The 18,278-nt window shown below is 57.9% G+C and overlaps 2 protein-coding genes and 1 long non-coding RNA gene across 5 annotated transcripts in view; 2 read left to right on the top strand and 1 right to left on the bottom strand.

The window, feature by feature from the left end:
• Nucleotides 1-6,360, top strand: part of EVI5L (ecotropic viral integration site 5 like) — a 30,574-nt gene extending 24,214 nt beyond the window's left edge. For all 3 annotated transcript variants that reach the window (XM_053582623.1, XM_053582621.1, XM_053582620.1), the window contains 8 exons: nt 512-652; nt 2,325-2,453; nt 3,804-3,944; nt 4,046-4,201; nt 4,297-4,443; nt 4,546-4,641; nt 4,717-4,812; nt 4,930-6,360. In XM_053582623.1, the coding sequence (XP_053438598.1) occupies nt 512-652; nt 2,325-2,453; nt 3,804-3,944; nt 4,046-4,201; nt 4,297-4,443; nt 4,546-4,641; nt 4,717-4,812; nt 4,930-5,214 (1,191 nt within the window). In that variant the 3' untranslated portion in view covers nt 5,215-6,360. The remainder of the gene's footprint in view (nt 1-511; nt 653-2,324; nt 2,454-3,803; nt 3,945-4,045; nt 4,202-4,296; nt 4,444-4,545; nt 4,642-4,716; nt 4,813-4,929) is intronic.
• A 2,593-nt stretch (nt 6,361-8,953) lies between these two features.
• Nucleotides 8,954-12,278, bottom strand: PRR36 (proline rich 36). The gene is made up of 2 exons (XM_053582619.1): nt 9,968-12,278; nt 8,954-9,815 (listed from the first exon to the last, which is right to left on the bottom strand). The coding sequence occupies exons 1-2, from the start codon at nt 12,276-12,278 to the stop codon at nt 9,298-9,300; spliced, it is 2,829 nt and encodes a 942-aa protein (XP_053438594.1). The 3' UTR covers nt 8,954-9,297.
• A 1,388-nt stretch (nt 12,279-13,666) lies between these two features.
• Nucleotides 13,667-15,103, top strand: LOC128580593 (uncharacterized). Its single transcript, XR_008378701.1, has 2 exons — nt 13,667-13,805; nt 14,463-15,103. It is a non-coding gene; the product is annotated as an uncharacterized LOC128580593 (long non-coding RNA).
• Nucleotides 15,104-18,278: the final 3,175 nt, after the last annotated feature.

Here is an 18,278-nt window from a genome sequence, read left to right as displayed (position 1 = left end):
CAGAGTCCAGAATGAACAGGCAGAGATGGCCTCTGCTGTGCCATTGGCCCTGGAGAAAGACTTGTTTCTAGGCCAGGCACAATCCCTCACATCTGTAATTCTAGCACTCTGGGAGGTTGAGGCAGGAGGATCCCTTGATCTCAAGAGTTCAAGACCAGCCTGAGCAACTGTGAGAACCCGTCAAAAAAAAAAAAAAAAGACTCGTTTCTCCTCACCTGGGGCAGAACCCTGTTGGGTCTATTCTTCCTGGGCTCCTCCAGGTTTCCTGTTACTGCCAGCCCTACCCCCATCCCCAGGCCCAGCAAGCAGCCACTGCCCGCAAATCTGATGACTCTTTATGCACACATAAGGAACCTGGGGTTTGGAGCCCCCCATCCCAGGCTCTAAGTGCTAGAGGCCTCCCTCCATCACATCTCCCACCTCTGCTCTTCTGTGGGCCTCCCCCTGTGGCGGGAGGCAGGGCCTGGGATGGGAGCCAAGGGTCACGGCCCCCCATCCTCACTGTGCTCAGGGGCAGGTGACACGGGCTCAGGAGGCAGAGGAGAACTATGTCATCAAGCGGGAGCTGGCAGTGGTGCGGCAGCAGTGCAGCTCAGCAGCAGAGGACCTGCAGAAGGCACAGAGCACCATCCGGCAGCTGCAGGAGCAGCAGGTACCTGGTGGGGTCAGGGCCATGCCCTGCTACTTTCAGGGTGCTGCTCCACTCTGCCTCAGTGCCTGGCCTTCCTATTCCTTTGGGGGGAGGGACCCAGAGACAAATGCAGACTCCTTCATAGCCCAATAGCCAGTGGCCCTGGACTCAGTGGTGTCTTGTGATTTCTAGTTCCCATCACCTCATGGGGTGTCCAACTTTATTATAGAGGCCCTTGAGAACCAGGTTGTCACTGCTGGGGCCTAGCAGATAGGAAAGTCACTCCTTGGGGAAGTCATGCATCTCCCCAGGGTCTGAAGGCTTCTTGGGCTTCCCAGGATAGCAGCCATGAAGGGAGAGAGCTCCTTTCCCCAATGCCCAGGACATAGTCCTCAGAAGAGAGTAGCAGAGTAATTGGGGGTTATTCTCAGTACTCTAGCAAGGTGGTGGTCAGAGGGTACCATTGTCCGTTGTGGGGCCTGAACTCTCAATCCATTGGTGGGCAGGCTCCTGAGCCACAACTCCACCCAAAGAATTCCCTTCTCTGTGAGGTTTTAAAACTTTACTGTAGCTATATCCAGCAGGCAGCCACTGCCCCCAAATCTGATGGTCCCTTATGCACACATGCCCTGGAGGGAGCCACCACTCCCTTCATCAACAAGGGTCTCCTGCTCCTTGCCCTGGACAATTGTGGGTCTCTGAAATTCATGCATGCCAGTGGCCCGCCTTGACCCAGATGGGCTCAGGCCCTGTGCAGAGCCCCTGCCAGGCTTCACCTCCTCCAGAACCACACCCCCCTGCCTGTAGCAGCCTCCCTTTGGGCCTGAAGACATGGCCTCATGTATCTCTGCAACCCCTCAAGGCCAGAGCTCAGGGGCAGCCAGGGGATTCTCTCTGGCAGCATCATGCCAGGGGTGGAAAAAGCCCAGCCTTGGTTTCCCTATCATTTGAGTTGGTGTCATGCTGAAGTGGCTCATGAAAACAAGGCAGCTCCCCACCCCCAAGAGCAGTGGATTACCTAGAATCCCTCAGCCAAGGCCTTAGCCAAGATCTCCAGGCCTAGGGGTGGGGGACCTTGGTGTATGAGCACCCTGTGGTTTCTCCAAATCAAAGATCCACACCCCACTGCCAGGCCTTGCTGTGTCAGGCCTGGATTTTTCAGGAGCTGATGAGAAGGGGCCATGACTCCCACCCCACAGGCCAGGTCTCCTTTGTCAGGCCCAGGTAAAGCATCCTTCAATTTATGGCCCCCACTGGGGTACCTCTGAGCAAGAGAGTGATTCCTGCAAACCTCCCATCCTTTGCTGTTTTGAAGTGGGAGTAGGGGGGATGGAGAGGAGCAAGGTGGAGTGACAGGACTCACAGCCCTAAGTACACCCACCAGGTGGTTAGGACCCAGCCCTCTCCCCCACCAGTGATCCTGGGAAACCATAATCAGTCACTGGTGTCTCTGGGGTATCTTGAGGCCACAGCAAGTCCCCTTCAGAACATCCCCTTTAGCCTTCCCAGGGCTAGGTCAGGCTGGCTGCACAAGTGCCCAGGACCCCTAGGCACAAATTATCAAAGCATCCAGTCCAGGACACCTGAAGCTCAGGGGCTGGGAGGAGAGGGCCCAAGGCCTGCCCTGAAGCCAGCTGGCATGGATGGAGGCTGCCCACTCCCCAGACATGGCCTGAGGCCTCTGCTCTTCCAGGAGAACCCGCGTCTCACTGAGGACTTCGTGTCCCACCTGGAGACAGAGCTGGAGCAATCAAGGCTACGGGAGACAGAGACACTGGGGGCCCTCCGAGAGATGCAGGATAAAGTTCTAGACATGGAGAAGGTACAACTGGGTGGGCAGAAGGGCAGGTATCGGGGGGCCCTGTAGAAAAACAGAAGGTCCTGAGTAAGCTTTCGGGAGTGATCTAGGTCAGAACCTCCACTTCCACCCCATCAGTCCCCACCCAGAAAATACCTCCTCTGCCTGTTCCCTGCCCCTCCTCCATAGTTTCATACCAGGGTCTGGGGGGATGGGAAATTAGACCTTTCACTCTTAGACCCTCCCAAGCCATGGAGGTTCACGTACACACGCATGTGCACACACACATTCATGTGGATATGCACAGGAAGACATGCTCATGTCTGGTCACCCACATACACACTGAGCACTACCCCATGTAGGGCATGGCCCCTCATGTAGGAGCAAATACCAGCAGTATGGTGGATTCTGTGAGCTTCCTGGGTATCCCAACCCACCTGTGTGTGTCTCCCCCAGGACTTGAGTTCTGTAAAGCAGGGAGGCAGAAGGGGCAGGAGGGCTCAAGGCCCATCAGTACTGCCTGCAACACACTCCCATGAAGACACCATCCCGGGAAGTCTGGGGTCCACCCTCTTCTGCCTGTAGTCCAGGCCTCCTGGGGCCTTCCTCAACTGCCTTCTCACTCAGCTCCGCCATGGAGCTGCCACAGGAAGGGAGGTGCTTCAGGACCCACTCACAATGTAGAGGAGCTATACTCTCCCCAGCCTGCACTACTTTGGGGAGTCCTCCAAAGTGGGGGACTGACAGGCTATCCAAGAGCTTGGCTTTCTTTCCCCCCCCCCCCACTTCCTCCACATTAGAGAGCAAGGTGCCTCCAGTAGATCCAGCTAGATCTATCCCACCCCTAGATCCAAACAGCAGCCACTGGTGACCTTGTCTGCAACATGGATTTTGGTTCAAGAGGCTGGAGCACAAATCCCACATCGCTGAGTCCTGGGAGCCAGGATAAGGCCCAGGCTGACGCTCACCCTGTTCCCAGGGAGAGGGGCTGTCTGGCCTGACCTAGGAAGAATCTGCTGATGGGTCTGGAGGGTGATAGATCTCAGACTCCCTTGGTGACCTGAGCATGGCCCTGGCCCTCACTTCTCCAGCCTGCCTGGTGTTCTTAGCAGTAACACGGAGGCACCCTGATGTGGAGGTTTGCAGTAGGACAGCCCTGTGAGAGTCGGTGCTGCTACTGCTACTGCATCCATTTCACAGAAGAAAATTGCCGCTGGGTTCCATACGTAGAATCTACACCCTGGGAACCTGGCCCAGGGAGCTGCCCTCCCCCACTGAGCTGCCACAGGCAGAGTGCAGAAGGAAACGTGGCGTGGGGGTGTTGGTCCCGCAAGAAGGAACTCCCTCAGGCCCTGAGTACCCCTCTCCCCGCAGAGAAACAGCTCGCTGCCTGACGAGAATAATGTGGCACGGCTGCAAGAGGAGCTGAAGGCGCTAAAGGTGCGGGAGAGCGAGGCGGTGGCCTGGGCGCGAGAACTGAAACTGCAGCTGCAGGAGCTCTCCGACACCTGGCAGGTGAGGACCGGGTAGGCGGCTAGCAAGCAAAGCGACTCCTGGAGCTGCCGCCTCAGTCTTCTCGGCTGAAGCTAACCGCTCGCGGTTCGGCCCCTCTCCAGGCCCATCTGTCCCGCGGCGGCCGCTGGAAGGAGTCCCCGCGGAAGCTGGTGCTGGGAGAGCTGCAAGACGAGCTAATGAGCGTGCGTCTGCGCGAAGCCCAGGCCCTGGCCGAGGGCCGCGAGCTACGGCAGCGCGTGGTAGAACTCGAGACGCAGGTGGACTGGAGCGCCCGCCCGTCGGGGCAGCGGGCTGGGTGTTGGTGGCCGGCCCCTGGGCTAGGCTGTAACCCCACCATCTGTCCTCCCCCCAGGACCACATCCACCGCAACCTGCTGAACCGAGTGGAGGCGGAGCGAGCGACGCTTCAGGAGAAGCTGCAGTACCTGGCGGCACAAAACAAGGGGCTGCAGACGCAGCTCAGCGAAAGCCGCCGCAAGCAGGCCGAGGCCGAGTGCAAGGTGCTGCCCTCAGTGAGCCCGCTTAGCTCCAGCCGCATCCCCACCCCAAGCCCCCCACTGCGCGCGCGGATTTTGACCCGCCCTCTCCCCTTACACCTCCAGAGCAAGGAGGAGGTGATGGCCGTGCGCCTGCGGGAGGCGGACAGTATGGCTGCTGTGGCTGAGATGCGGCAGCGCATAGCTGAACTTGAGATCCAGGTGAGTGGCGGGGACCCGGGTGGAAGCGGGAGGTATGCCCCACTCTGAGCCGGCGTGACCAGGCCCATACCGCAGAGGGAGGAAGGCCGCATCCAAGGCCAGCTGAACCACTCAGACTCGTCGCAGTACATTCGTGAGCTCAAGGACCAGATCGAGGAGCTGAAGGCCGAGGTGAGCCGGAGGGGCTGCTGGGGGACAGGCCAGGCGTCGGCGTGGAGGCTGCGACTGCGGCTGGGAGGGCGGGTCAGAGGGGTCAGGCCACGCCTCCAGCGCTGGTCCCCGACCCAGGTGCGGCTGCTGAAGGGTCCGCCGCCCTTTGAGGATCCACTGGCTTTCGACGGGCTGGCCCTGGCGCGGCACCTGGATGAGGACTCCCTGCCGTCGTCAGATGAGGAATTGCTCGGCGTGGGCGTGGGCGTGGGCGCGGCCCTACAGGACGCGCTCTACCCTCTGTCGCCGCGCGACGCACGCTTCTTCCGTCGTCTTGAGCGGCCAGCCAAGGACAGCGAGGGCAGCTCAGACAGCGACGCCGACGAGCTGGCTGCGCCCTACAGCCAAGGCCTGGACAACTGAGGCCGTGCCCGCGCGCCCGGAGGCAGAAAGCCGCAGCCGGGGGGGGGGGGTGGAGGGGGGAGGGCGGGGGCGCCCAGACAGTCGGCAGCTGAGCCCTCTGTGGCTCAACCACCCTTAGGGCAAGGCCAGGGTCGGCAGGGCAGAGGGTGGGCCCTGACCTGAGGCTCCTCGGGACCCTAGGGCAGGGTCTCCCTCCCCACGGTGTTGACCCATCTTGAGGGCTTCTGGAAGGGCTGCCCTCTTGACAGCAAGGGCAGAGGGCAGGTGATGGATGACCCACAGGCCCCAGGGACTGAACTGGCAGTAAACTCCCTCCCAGCAGGCTCCCTTCTGGGACAGGGGTGTCCCCTCTGGGAAGGGCCTAGGAGCTAGAAGCCTGAGGACCGAGAGCCAGCTCTGGGCTGGATATTAGCACCCTACGATGCCCCTCGGCACTCAGAGACCCTTAGCTAGACCCTGGCAACCTCCAGACAGCCAGGCTGGGCTTCCCTGCCTGGTGCAGGCATCATGGCCCCTGCGGCAGAAACCAAAGTCCCCCCTGCTGTGTGCAGAGCCACTTGGGGTGTGAGTGGCCAGCGGGAAGCAGCCCAGATCTGAGTGGCTGCAAGGAAGTAGCCACTCCTCTCTCTGGCACCCCACATCCTCCTCCAGGAGACACATCACCTCTCTTGGCCAGTGATGGAAGGGGGTCCTGGGCCTCCATTCACTTCCCTTACTCCTGGTATCCCCAGCCCCACCCTCTGGCCAGGGCCAGGCCCCAGGGCAGAAGATTCCCAGTGGAGTTGTCTCCCCTCCCCTCCTCCTGGTGGCCCTGTGATCTCTACTGAGTCACAGCTGAGAATGGTGCCAAAATCCAATGCACCCCGCTCCCAACACCCCTTCCCCTCCTCCCACCCCTGAGTAGAGAGTGAAGTAGTGTCACAAGCAATCTCCCTGGCGCTTCCTGGGGTGGGGACCCCTGCTCAGTTCCCCCCTTCCTGGTCACCTACTCTTCAGTATTAAACACCCCGGGGACCAGGGTGGGCACTGCGGAGCTCTCTGATGGGCTCACCACACTGCCCCCCACCATTTTGCACACTGCCTGATCACACTCCACATGTCGCCCAGGTGGGAAAGATGGAAAATAAAGTGTATTTACACAGTCTGGGAGAAGGGATGCTGAGTGGGGCAGGCCTGGGGGTGTCTGGTGCTGGTCTAGCAAAAAAGTGTCAAAGGGGTATGTTGTCCTTTCCCTCCAGAACTCCCCACAGTGGAGGTTTGGAGAAGAAAGGACAGTCAGTGTTGGGGAAGGATATGATTTCCCACCTGGCTGACTCAATTTGGGCCCCCTAAGAGACTTGGAGGGATGCTCTTCAGGAAGAGCAGGATCTGGTTGCATTACTTCAGCACACATTTTTGGAGGTCTCCCGGGGTGCTCTGCCGCGTGCCTGGTCCTGAGGGGGGTCACCATTTCAGTAGAAGACACTGGCATGGGGTGAAAGGGAGGAGCCTGCCACTAATGTGGGAAGTACCCAAAAGACAGAATAGGGAGATCAAGGAAGGCTTCCTGGAAGAGATGGTATCAGAGCCTTTTCCAGGGGCAGAAGCATAAAAGCTGTACCAGCAAGAGGCATGTGATGTCCAGAAACAGAATAGACTGGGCATGGCCAGACCAGGAAGGGGCTCTCAAATCAGGAGAGAGAGTTTGGGCTTTGAGCTAAAGGACACAGGAGCCCCTGAAGGGCTTAGGCGAGGGGGGGACCAGCAAGGGGACCACAGTGTTGGGAGGCTGATGCAGAGACCAGGCTGCCAAACTGAGCTAGCAGTTGGGACAGTAAGTGGAGGAGGACTTCCTGGGAATGAGAGGGCTGAAAGTGGCACAGTCCTTTGTAGGGTTCCCCACAGAATTGAAGCAGAGTCCCAGCTGGTGGCAGGGGGGTGTGAGGGCAGAGCCACGGATAACAAAGAAAGGCTTCTGAAAGGCAGAAACTTAATTGAGTCCAGGGGCCCTGCCCCCCACCCCCGCACCCAGTGTGGGCTCACACAGCAGCCCCCACCTCCACTCTGCTGCCTGAGGACTGCAGCTCAGCAGGGCATGACCACTGGCTCTGAACCAGGCCAGCCAAGTCCTAAGTGTTGTCCCAATCACATTCGACACCTATGACCACATGCGCCATTCTCATCACACAGACGTAACATTGAGACAGTCATTGTGTCTCCTGCTCCCGTGGAGTAATTTCACACCAGCTGAGTGAGCAGGACACCAGAGGGAATACCCAGAGGTTCTGCCCCAACCTTCCTGAGGGCTGGCCTTGGGGTCGCGGCTGCCAAGCATGTCAAGAGTCAGCCCCCTGTCCCCTTGGGCTTATCTCACAGAATGAAAAAAAGGGCACCTATATCCCCCTTCCCAGGGCCCAGCTGGAAAGGGCACATCTATGATCCTGACAAGGAACAGCTGGAGTGAGGGAGTGGGCCCACCTTCTTCCCCTCCATTGGCTCCCATGGGTGAGGGTGACAGTGCCCCTCTGGAACAGAACACACTGCTTCTCAGTCCCCAGGCTGGGAGTTGGCCACATCTGGGTTGGTGACAGGACTTGGTAGCCTTTGACTCACAGGAACCTGGCCACAGAATGGAGTAAGGGAACGAGGTCTAAAGGCAGAGACAGGGCTGATGGCCCAACACCTAGTCTCACTCTGTCATTACCCAAGTGAGATTGTCTCCATCATTCTTGGTGCCAACGAGGAGATTTTTGGGGGGAAAAGACCTGGAGGCAGAGACCTCCCTGCAGGTACCCTTGGGATAAAGGAGGGCTTTGACTGAGACTTGAGGTCAGGGTGACTGGGCTGGGGGACGAAGGGCAAGAACTTCTGAATGGAGGGGGAGCTTGACGATGGGGCTTGATAAAGATGCCTGAGGTAGGGGACATGGCAAAAATGCCCATGGGAGTAGGTTACACATGACATGGTGAGGCCTCTGTAGAGGAGGGTGCAGCATTAGGACTGAGGTTGACCCCCAACTCTGGGAGAGGCCCCTCTTTTTCCTGCAGGCCCCTAGGGGGCAGTTGCCCTCGGGGACCCTAAACCAGCTTAGGTCCTCTTGAAAGCTCCGACAAGGTCTCTGGCCTGCCCTCTGCCTGTAGCCTCCTTGGTGAGGTTAGAGCGCTGCGCCTGAGGTTGGATAGAGCCGGAGGAACAGAGGACACTAAAGACCCCTTCCTCGGTCTCTGCCGGCATGGAGTTCCCGCCCACAGGCCCGACCCTTGAGAGGTCCCTACGGCAGGAACCCCATGCTCTGAGATCAGCGCCAGTGCCCCAGGGCACACAAGGTAAGGGATCGTACTATGAAGAAGGGCCAGGGGAAGGAGTCCTCGTCACCATCCCAGAGCAGGGCAAGCCCTTCCCGCTTGTTCTCCAGGTGCGCCAGTTTGGCTGCCTAGAGTGTGGGAAGAGCTTCAGTCGCTCCTTCACCTAGGCCAGGCATCGGCTCATCCACGAGGGGGAGGGGGCCCGCGGCCCAGCCGGAGGTCCTCCTGAGCCTAATGTTCCACCAGAAGTCGGACACGAAGAAGCACAAGTTTACGAATGTAGGTGGGTGCGCAGCGCCAGACGACACGGACCTGGCAGAGTCCCGCTGCAGCCCCACCTCGCACTTCCGGTCTTTCCCGCAGGAAGAAAACCGCACAGTTCAGCCAGAGCGCCAACCTGCTCACACACAGCCTCCCCCAAACCCGGCCTCGCGGCGACAGCGAAGGTACACAAGTTCCACTGTATCGATTTCATTGCAAACTCGGGCTGCGCGGGGTGGACAATACGCTGTATACAGGGCAGGGCCTAGACGGGGGAAACGGGGCCAGACTCAAGAGGAGTAGGAGCGTGTAGACCAAACGGGGGGGAGGGGGGCTCGAGGAAAGGGCCTAGGCCAAAGGTATGGGTCTCGAGCCTCTTTGGCCAAAGGCAAGGGCGGATTCTGGGCCAAACAACCCAGACTCTTGGGAACTAAGACCAATCCACCGAGAGCTTCGTGGCAGTGGGGACAAAGAGGTGTAGCCGGAGGGGCGAATCCCAAGGCAGGGGCAGGGTGTAGTAGGCGGGACTAGAGTTGGCTCAGTGGAAGGTCTCCACCTCCACTACAGTCCAGTCACCCTGTGGGGAGGCCACGTCGTCTGGGGAGAAGCTGGTGACTGAGGTGATGCTGGCACGGGACTCGTCCAGGGGAGACAGTAGTTCGGCCCAGCGGCCCAGTTCGGCGTCGCTGAGAGCAGCCCGGACGTTCCCTGTGACGCCACCACTCCCCGATCCCCCAGGGCCACCACCGCTGCCTCCCGAAGGGCCCTCCGCGGCAGCCAGTAGTAGCGTCCGGCTCAGCAGGTGCTGAACGACACTCGCCTGCAGCGCCCCCAGCGGCAGCTCGCCCAGGCGGGCCGACTTCGGGCTCCGCGAGGAAGCCCCGGCTCCCGCCTCCGCCCCAGCCACTGCCTTCACACCGACCGAGCTGGGCACAGGCCCTGGATCCAGAGCTCCTGGGGCAGTGGTCGCCGACTCGGGCCCTTCAGCCTCATAGATGGTGCACAGGCCGTCAGCAGAGCCTGGCCCGGAAGCAGGAGGCCACGGCAAGGACGCTCCTGCGGAAAAGACTCCAGGTGGGCAGAGAGTTGACAATTCCTGCCTGGCGTCAAAAGCAGGTTCTCTTCCTTCCACACCCCGGAAGGAAATGGTCACGCCCACGAGCTGCAAAGCCCCGCCCACACCCCGTCCTTTCCGGACCACCTCTTACCTGGGGCGCTTCGGAGGGCCAGAGGCGGAGCTGGACCTCGACTCCAGGCGGCCGGGTGGCAAGCCGCGAGCTCCGCGTCAGCAGGCGGGGAGGCCGCGACACCGCCCTCGGGCCCGCTGTCGTAGCCGCGCAGTTCTTCGGGGGTGCTAGTGGCGCTGCTGCTGTGACCAGCCAGATCCGGTCCGCTCAACGTACTAGACGGGCTGCGCGAGGGGGGCGGCGGCGGGGCTGGGGCCAGGGCCAGGGTCAGCCGTGGACCCGAAATGGAGGCATCCGGACCCGGAGTCGGGGGACGGTGTGGGGCCTGCAGAGGGGGTGAGGCAGGGGGAGAGTGATGGGCCTGCAGAGGGGGAAAAGCCAGAGAAGGTATAGGCTGGTGAGGGGGCGTGGCCAGATGAGTGGGCGGAGCCTGTAGCGAAGGCAAGGCCAGAGCAGGTGGGCTCTGTGGAGGAGGCGTGGCCAAAGGAGACTGAGAAGGGGAGACAGAAGGAGAGAGAAGGACCTGCAGAGGAGGTAAGACAGGAGAGGAAGGAGCCTGCAGAGAAGACAAGGCCAGAGAAGGTGGAGCTTGTAGAGGGGGTGTAGTCAGCGGAGAGGGCGGGGACTGCAGAGAGGGAAAGGCCAAAGGAGACTGAGATGGTGAGGCAAAAGGAGAGTGAAGGGCCTGCAGAGGTGAAGCAGGGGGAGAGGAAGGGGCCTGCAGAGAAGGTAAGTCCAGAAAAGGTGGAGCTTGTGGAATGGACGTGGCCAGGGAACAGGGCGGGGCTTGCAGAGAAGGCAATGCCAGAGCAGATTGGGCCTGTGAAGTGGGCGTGGCCAAAGGAGACCTGGGGGCCTGCAGCAGAGGAAAGGCAGGGGGAGAAGGAGGAGCCTGCAGAAGGGGCATGGTCAGAAAAGAGGGGGCATGCAGAGTGGGGGAGACAGGAGGAGGAGAAGCCGGCAGAGGGAGCGAGATCAGAGAAGGATGGATTTGCACAGTGGGCGTTGGCAGGAAAGAAAGTGTGGCCTGGCGAGAAGGTGAGCCCAAAGAAAGAGAGGACTGCAAAGAGGACGAGGATCCGGGAGTGGGAGGGGCCTGCTCGGGGGGCGTGGTCAGAGAAGGTAGAGCCTGCGTGCAGGGGGTGGCTCGAGGAGGAGGGGCCTTCAGTGAGGCCAAGAGAGAGGGAGAAACTAGAGGTCCCTGCAGAGACAGTGTGGACAAAGGAGAAGAGGCCTCTGGAGGGGATGTGGCCAGAAGGGGAAGGTCCTGTGAGGGAGACGTGGCCACTGTGGGGGGCGTGGTCTTGGGGAGGGGAGGAGACAGGGAAGGACTGGCCTGAGGAATGGGCGTGGCCGGAGCAGAAAGGGCTGGCAGAGTGGGAGAGAGGGGATTTAGCAGAGAAGTTTCGGGAGAAAGAGACGCTAGTAAAGGAGGCGTGACGGGTGGTAGAGGAGCTGACAGAGGAGGTGTGGCCACAGGAGATGGGAGAATCGGAAGAGAGGGCACAGTTGGTGGATCCTGGGTAGGGGACATGCTCTGCAGAGGAGGTGAAACTAATGGATAGAATGGAGTCAAAAAGGCGGCTGTGGTCAGGGGAGAGACAGATGCCTCCTGAATGAGTGTATCCAAGTGTGTGGGTGGAGTTTGCAAAGGGGGCGTGGCTGGCAGAGAGGCGGGTGTCTGCGGATAGAGTGGAGCAGAAAGAGAAGCCCGGGCTAGAGCAAGGGACGTGTCCAAAGGACAGGTAAGGTCCTGTGACAGCGGTGGAGCCTGAAGATAGAGTGTGGAGGGCGGAGGGGGCGTGGCCGGCAAAGGAGAGGATGTGACATGGGGAGAAGGTGCCTGTCGTGCTACCGGACCCGGTGGAGAGGGTATGGCCAAAAGAGGAGGAGAAAGCTGGCTCTGCGCTGGGGCTGCGTCCTTCCGTGAGGCTGTGGTTTGCTGGGGCCGCAAAGCCTGCGGCCCTTTTGACTTGGGCTTCAAGGGATGTGCAGGAGCCTGGGGTGTCCCACGGGGTGAGGCCCCAGAGCGGACTGGGGAGGACAAAGGAGAGGTGCTGGAGCCCAGGGGCCGCGAGCCTGGTCTCTGGAGCCCCCCAACAGCGCTGGGCCGCCTCCTGGCAGCTGGGCTCGGCTCTGTGGTACTGTGCTCTGCTGCGCTGCTCCCTGATTTTCTGGGGGCCTCAGCTGAAGGCCGTAGCCGGGTACTCAGAGCTGGCCTGGAGGGTCCCACATCGGGGCCCCCAGCCCGAGACCGAGGGGCCATGGCTGGGGAGGAAGTGCCTGGTGTAGGCCCGGAAGAGTCTGGACACAAAGCAGAAGGCCAGAGCATCACCAATCCCTCCGAGACAGGCCCCCTCACTGTCCAGCAACCCCACTGCTGTGCAGATTAAGTACCTCTCCGTTTCCCAGCCCTCAGGGTATTCCTTCGGGGCGCTTCTGGGGTTTTTCCTTTGGCCACAGGTTCCTCTGCTGGTGGCCGGACTCCCTTCTGCCCAAGGGAACCTTGCCTGGAGACAGAAGGGACCATGCTCAGGGCAGAGCCCAAGGTCCCTATGTGGCTTCCCTAATTTATATTTTTCCATCTGTGAAATGGGAGTTGTACCATCTCTGAGGACCAATAATGGTTTTCACCCAATTTGCACCCAGTGATCTGAAAGAGCTTTCATGCCCCAACTCCTGTAAATGGAAAGTGTGACACTGATCCTTGCTTAGGAGACCAGGGGAAAGTTAGATATTACCTGGTGGTTCCACTGGCACGCCCTGGGCTGGAAAGAGACGCCAGGCTGGGAGTCTTGCCAGGGGCCCTCTCCCCTTTCCCAGTGGCTGATGCAGGTCTGGAGGCTGAAGAGGAGAAGGCTGAGGAGTCAGCCTGGCTTGAGGAGTGAACCCAGCCCCGGAAAGGGGTGGATGTGGGGGTTCAGAAGAAAGGAGGGCAGGAAGAAGGGGTCAGAACTGAGGAATGAGGTTGAGGTACCTGGGTTCCTGTGACTTGTTCCAGCGCTCCGTGGTGGTCCCCCTCCAGGTGCAGCCTCGGAAGGAGAGGCTCCCCCGATGCCAACAGCTCGCTCCAGCAGAGGCCTTCTCCCTGCTGCTCCCAGAATTCTGAGGGCTGCAGGGGTCACTGGGGGAGGAGGTCGTGGAGTCCCTGGTGGCCTCGAGGTGGGAAGGCTAGGAGGGCGGGGAGCGGGCGTCCGCGCGCCAGGCCCAGCCTTGGCCTTGTCCCTCTTGTCCATCGTGCACCTGAACAGGAGACAGGCAGATTGGCGTCCCAGGTCTCGGACAGCTACACTGCGGGTGGAGATCTGGATCCCCGCATCGCTGCCCACAGGCACCCAAACCGCGGCCTCTACTTGGATCCGCTCCCCTGCCACCCACCAGCTGGGCAGGTCCTCGTTGTCCCCAAGTCCCGCCCCCGCCGCTTTCCTCCAGAGATGAGAGGCGCTCGGCACCCCAGCTCCCTTTCAGAATATCATCCATCCCCCTACCCCTTGCCCCTTAGGGATCCAGGCGAACAGCCTCGGGAATAGCGGGCTGCCACAGTTTCCAGTTGGGGGGACCGGAGCGCACGCCTGGAGGGCCCCGCCAGCCCCTACCGCCCTTCCCCAGCCTCCCCCAGGGATGCCAGCACCTGCCCAGAGCAAGAGCCGCCCCGCTGCCGGCGAACTGGCTCTGGGAGACAAAGAGCTGCGTCCGGGGCCCTCCCCCTCCCCCAGCTGAGCCCTGGACTGCTCCCGGCCGCTCCACCTGCTACCAGCGCGCTCACCTTCGGCTCCGGCCTCCAGCCGCTCCACTCAGAGTCGCCTGAGATGGTGCCCGGACGGATCACGGTGGCGGCCGCGAACCGCGAAAAGCCAGGGTAAGGGGCTGCGGCGCTGGGGGAGCAGAGCGGTCCCGCCCCTCGGCGGCGGGCGGGGGAGACGGGGGCGCGCGCTGGAGCCAAACCCGGGAGCGCGCCGAAAGGAGTGTGTGGGAGCAGATGCGTGTTGGAGAGAGCCGCGGTTTCTCTGTGGTCCACAAGAGGCTTGTTTTCCCCGGCTGGGCCTGAGGACCTCAGAGACATAATGGAAGGGACTGAAGGCAAATCCCTGGGGTCCCCCCTGTCCTCCGACACACATCTGCTCCGACCCGGTCCCCAAACGCCGGGTGACCAAAGGCCGTCTGGACGCGGATAGGCTGGGTCCTGGCAACCAGGAGGCGGGACCACCGCGCAGACCCACCGACCAATCCGGCCGCTGGGTGCCCCTGGTCCCTGTCCTCGCCTTCTGGTCTGCGGAGCCCAGGCCGCCCAAAGTCCCTGGGGCCATTCGCCTCTCTCATACCGGAAGGCTTTCCCCAAACCCACCAAAAAACCCTAACCGAGGGGTGTGGCTGTGGGGCGGGGGTTGCCGGGAGAATACAGCCCGGGGAATTTCTGGGATGCCAGGTCAACAAATTCTTGGAAAGCGAGAAAGAAGAGCGGGTGGGGAAGGTGCAGAAGACGCAGAGAAGGGTGAGATTGACCCATTATTTGCAGGGCAGAGCACCCCCACCTCCACACCCTCCTAGCTCTCTGAAGGCTTCGTGGGAGACCCCAGCTTTCGGGGCCAAGATCATGTTGGGCTGGGCGGCGTCAATGGCTGGAGCAGAGACGATCTGAAGAGGGGATGGCCATCCTTGGCTACCTTGTGCTGGCCACCTGAAGAGTCCCCCTGAACTTTCCCTTATACCTGAGGATCTGGCCTTGTCCCCTCTGTTGACCAAGTCCCCTCCCCTAGAGTCTTCACCCCTCCTGATAACAGCCACTGTTTTCCTAAATGGCCATTTCATACAGGGTACTGCGGGACAGATGAGCCTCATAAGGCTGGATGAGCCTACATGCTGACATCTGGGGACTATTTATTCACTTTCAAGGCCTGCAGTCATAAATAAGGAGACTGGACTCCATGGTGCCCACCAAGGACCCAGGGCACTCCGTGTACCCAGTGAAGCATTGACTAGCTGTAAATTCAGTCTAAGTAGAAACACTTTAAAGATATAGTAACCTGGAAAACAGGAGATATTTTAACCTTGTAATTTACAGGAAGGGGGATCTGTTTAATGTATGCTATGCTGATTACTAACACTGCTGATGCTTGCTTTGGCTGTAAAGGTATAAAAATAAAAGTAACAAAAAGATACAGCAGGGCAGAACAATTCTTTGAAGAGATATCATCACTGCTCTCCGGAATTGCTGGCTTTTCTGTAAATAAAAGTGGAATCGTTGGTCTCTCATCCATGTCTCCGTTTTTTGGCTTGGTGACAGGCAGATGACTCCTTGGTCCAACAACATCCCAGCCTTAGCTATTCCTTACCCCATCCCAATGAACCATCTCCTGCCCCCCTGCTACCCCACCATGCACACATGCACACAGCTCATTCCTCCTAAAACTCAAGGAGCCTGCATGCACAGAGGACAGAAAGATGGATCTTGGTATTTGGGGATGAGGAGGGAACATGTTGTACCCATTTGAGGTTCTGGAAATGGAGGACAGAGAAAGATGGCAGACTCCAAATTGAATGCCCTGTTTAGGCCTCTGTGTTGGATATTTTACTAAAAATAGAAAAATTAGCCATTTTTCTAGGTATTGTGGCAGGTGCCTGTAGTCCCAGCTGCTCAGGAGGATAAGAAAGGAAGATCACTTGAGCCCAGGAGTTTGAAGTTGCTATGAGCTAGGCTGAGGCCATGGCACTCTAGCCTGGGCATCCGAGGGAAAAAGAAAGAGAGGGGAGGGGGGAGAGGAAAAGAGATGGGGAGAGAAGAGAAGAGAAGAGAAGAGAAGAGAAAGAAGGAAAAAATTAGCCAGATGTGGTGGTGTGCACCTGTAGTACCAGTTACAGAGGAGACTAAGGCAGGAGATTCACTTGAACCCAGGAGTTTGAAGTTGCTGTGAGCTATGATGACACCACTGCACATTATCACAGGCAACAGAGCAAGACCCTGTCTCAGAAACAAAATATATCCTACAGATGGAATACTAACTATTCAGCAATAAAAGGGAACAGACTTCTGATACACTCAACACAGGGATGAATCTCAATAGCATGCTGCACAAAAGAAACCACAAACACACCCTAAAAGGATGCACTGTGTGCTGTGCTGGGGAAAGGATGGGGGGCAGTTAGGGTTTAAAGGGTACAGAGTTTCAATTATACAGAATGAAAAAAGTTCTGGAGATGGATGCTAGTGATCATTGCACAACAATGTGAATGCACTTAATGCCACTGAACTATACAATTAAAAATGATTATGATGGTTCAGCGCCTGTGGCTCAAGTGGTTAAGGCACCAGCCACATACACCTGAGCTGGTAGGTTCTAATCCAGCCTGGGCCCACCAAACAACAATGACGGCTGCAACCAAAAAATAGCCAGACGTTGTGGCAGCCGCCTATAGTCCCAGCTACTTGGGAGGTGGAGGCAGGAGAATCACTTGAGCCCAGTAATTAGAGGTTGCTATGAGCTGTGATGCCATGGCACTCTACCCAGGGTGACAGCTTGAGGCTCTGTCTCAAAAAAAAAAAAAAATGGTTATGATGATAAATTTTATGTGATGTTTTTATCACAATTTTTTTTTTTTTATAGTTTTTTTTTTTTTTATTGTTGGGGATTCATTGAGGGTACAATAAGCCAGTTACACTGATTGCAATTGTTAGGTAAAGTCCCTCTTGCAATCATGTCTTGCCCCCATAAAGTGTGACACACACTAAGGCCCCACCACAATTTTTTTTTTTTTAGACAGAGTCTCACTTTGTTGCCCCAGGTAGAGTGCCGTGGAGTTATAGCTCACAGCAACCTCAAACTCTTGGGCTCAAAGGATTCCTCTTGCCTCAGCCTCCCAAGTAACTGTGACTATAGGCACCCACCACAGCATCTAGCTAGTTTTTCTATTTTTAGTAGAGACAGGGTCTCACTCTTGCTGAGAGCGGTCTCGAATTCCTAAGCTCAAGCAATCCACCAACCTCAGCCTCCTAGAGTGCTAGGATTACAGGCATGAGCCACTACAACCAGCCCTTATCATAATTTTTTTTAAGCCAGATAATATTCTGTGGATTTACACACCAACAATAAGAAAGGAAGTGGGCAGCCTCTTTGGAGAACAGTTAAAAAAACATGTTGAATATGTGTCTCCTATGACCTAGCCAGTCCACTCAAGCATCTATACTGCAGCAGGTGCCATGACACCCCCTCTGAATTCCTGAGCACAGGGATCAGGAAGTCAGAGTGCTGGGAAGTCAGAGTGTTTGCCCCCGCTTCTCCAGAGTGGCCCTCACACAATAAAAGACAGGAGCTTGTGGATATATACAGCCAACCCCCTAGCCCGTTGAGGAGATCCCTGAGATCTCCAGCACATTTGAACGCCAGTGGCAACCTGTGCTCATGAATGCTTACTGGCTTCTTTCTCTCTCCTCCCTGTCTCACATCCTCACCGCCTTACAGGTGCATCTGAAAATCACTTTCAGCTTTATTTTATTTTATTTATTTTTTTTTTTTTGGTGATTTTTTTGGCCAGGGCTGAGTTTGAACTCGCCACCTCCAGCATATGGGACCGGCGCCCTACCTCTTGAGCCACAGGTGCCGCCCTGAAAATCACTTTCTAGGTAAACTATTTAAATCCAATTTCTCTGAGAAATAGAGGAGGCCTGATCAAGACAACATCTGATCAATAACACATCCAGTATTTACTGAATGTCTGTTGTATACCAGTGTGGAGCTCATGGGGCTTATATGCTAGTGACCTCAGATTTGCAAAAGCAAAATGATATGTATTGTGATGCTTATTTCAGCACTTAGTTCAAACAAACCTCCAGGACATGGATCCCAGGGAGCCTCTCAGAAGAGAAGAATTCAGTGGAAAGAAGACACAACCTTTCTCAAATGTCTCCAGCCTAAAAAGGTCTTCAGGAATCCCTTGTCTCTTGCTACCACATTACCTTGCTTTGCTATATGCGTAATACTTGTCAAAACAGACATTATCTTGTCTCTCTGTCTGTGTGCTTAGTAGCATGTCTCTCTTGCCCACCAGGACAGAAGCTCTGAGAGTGTAGGGGCCCTTCCTTATATTATTCCACAGGGAGTTTCAGAGGCTGGCATACAACAGGTTTTGTTTTTTGTTTTTTGGGGTTTTTGAGACAGAGCCTCAAGCTGTCACCCTGGGTAGAGTGCTGTGACATCACAGCTCACAGCAATCTCCAACTCCTGGGCTTAAGCGAGTCTCCTGCCTCCACCTCCCAAGTAGCTGGGACTACAGGCGCCCACCACAACGCCCGGCTATTTTTTGGTTGCAGCCATCATTGTTTGGCAGGCCCAGGCTG

This window comes from Nycticebus coucang, chromosome 3 (assembly GCF_027406575.1).
Source record: "Nycticebus coucang isolate mNycCou1 chromosome 3, mNycCou1.pri, whole genome shotgun sequence".
NCBI classification, from domain to species: Eukaryota; Metazoa; Chordata; class Mammalia; order Primates; family Lorisidae; genus Nycticebus; species Nycticebus coucang.
This window is presented reverse-complemented; position numbering and strand designations above follow the sequence as displayed.

Coding starts and splice junctions, on each gene's coding strand:
- PRR36 (XM_053582619.1), bottom strand. CDS start 12,278: ATGCTCTGGCCTTCTGCTTTGTGTCCAGACTCTTCCGGGCCTACACCA. Junction 9,816..9,967: donor GGCCCTCCGAAGCGCCCCAG/GTAAGAGGTGGT, acceptor TCTTTTCCGCAG/GAGCGTCCTTGCCGTGGCCT.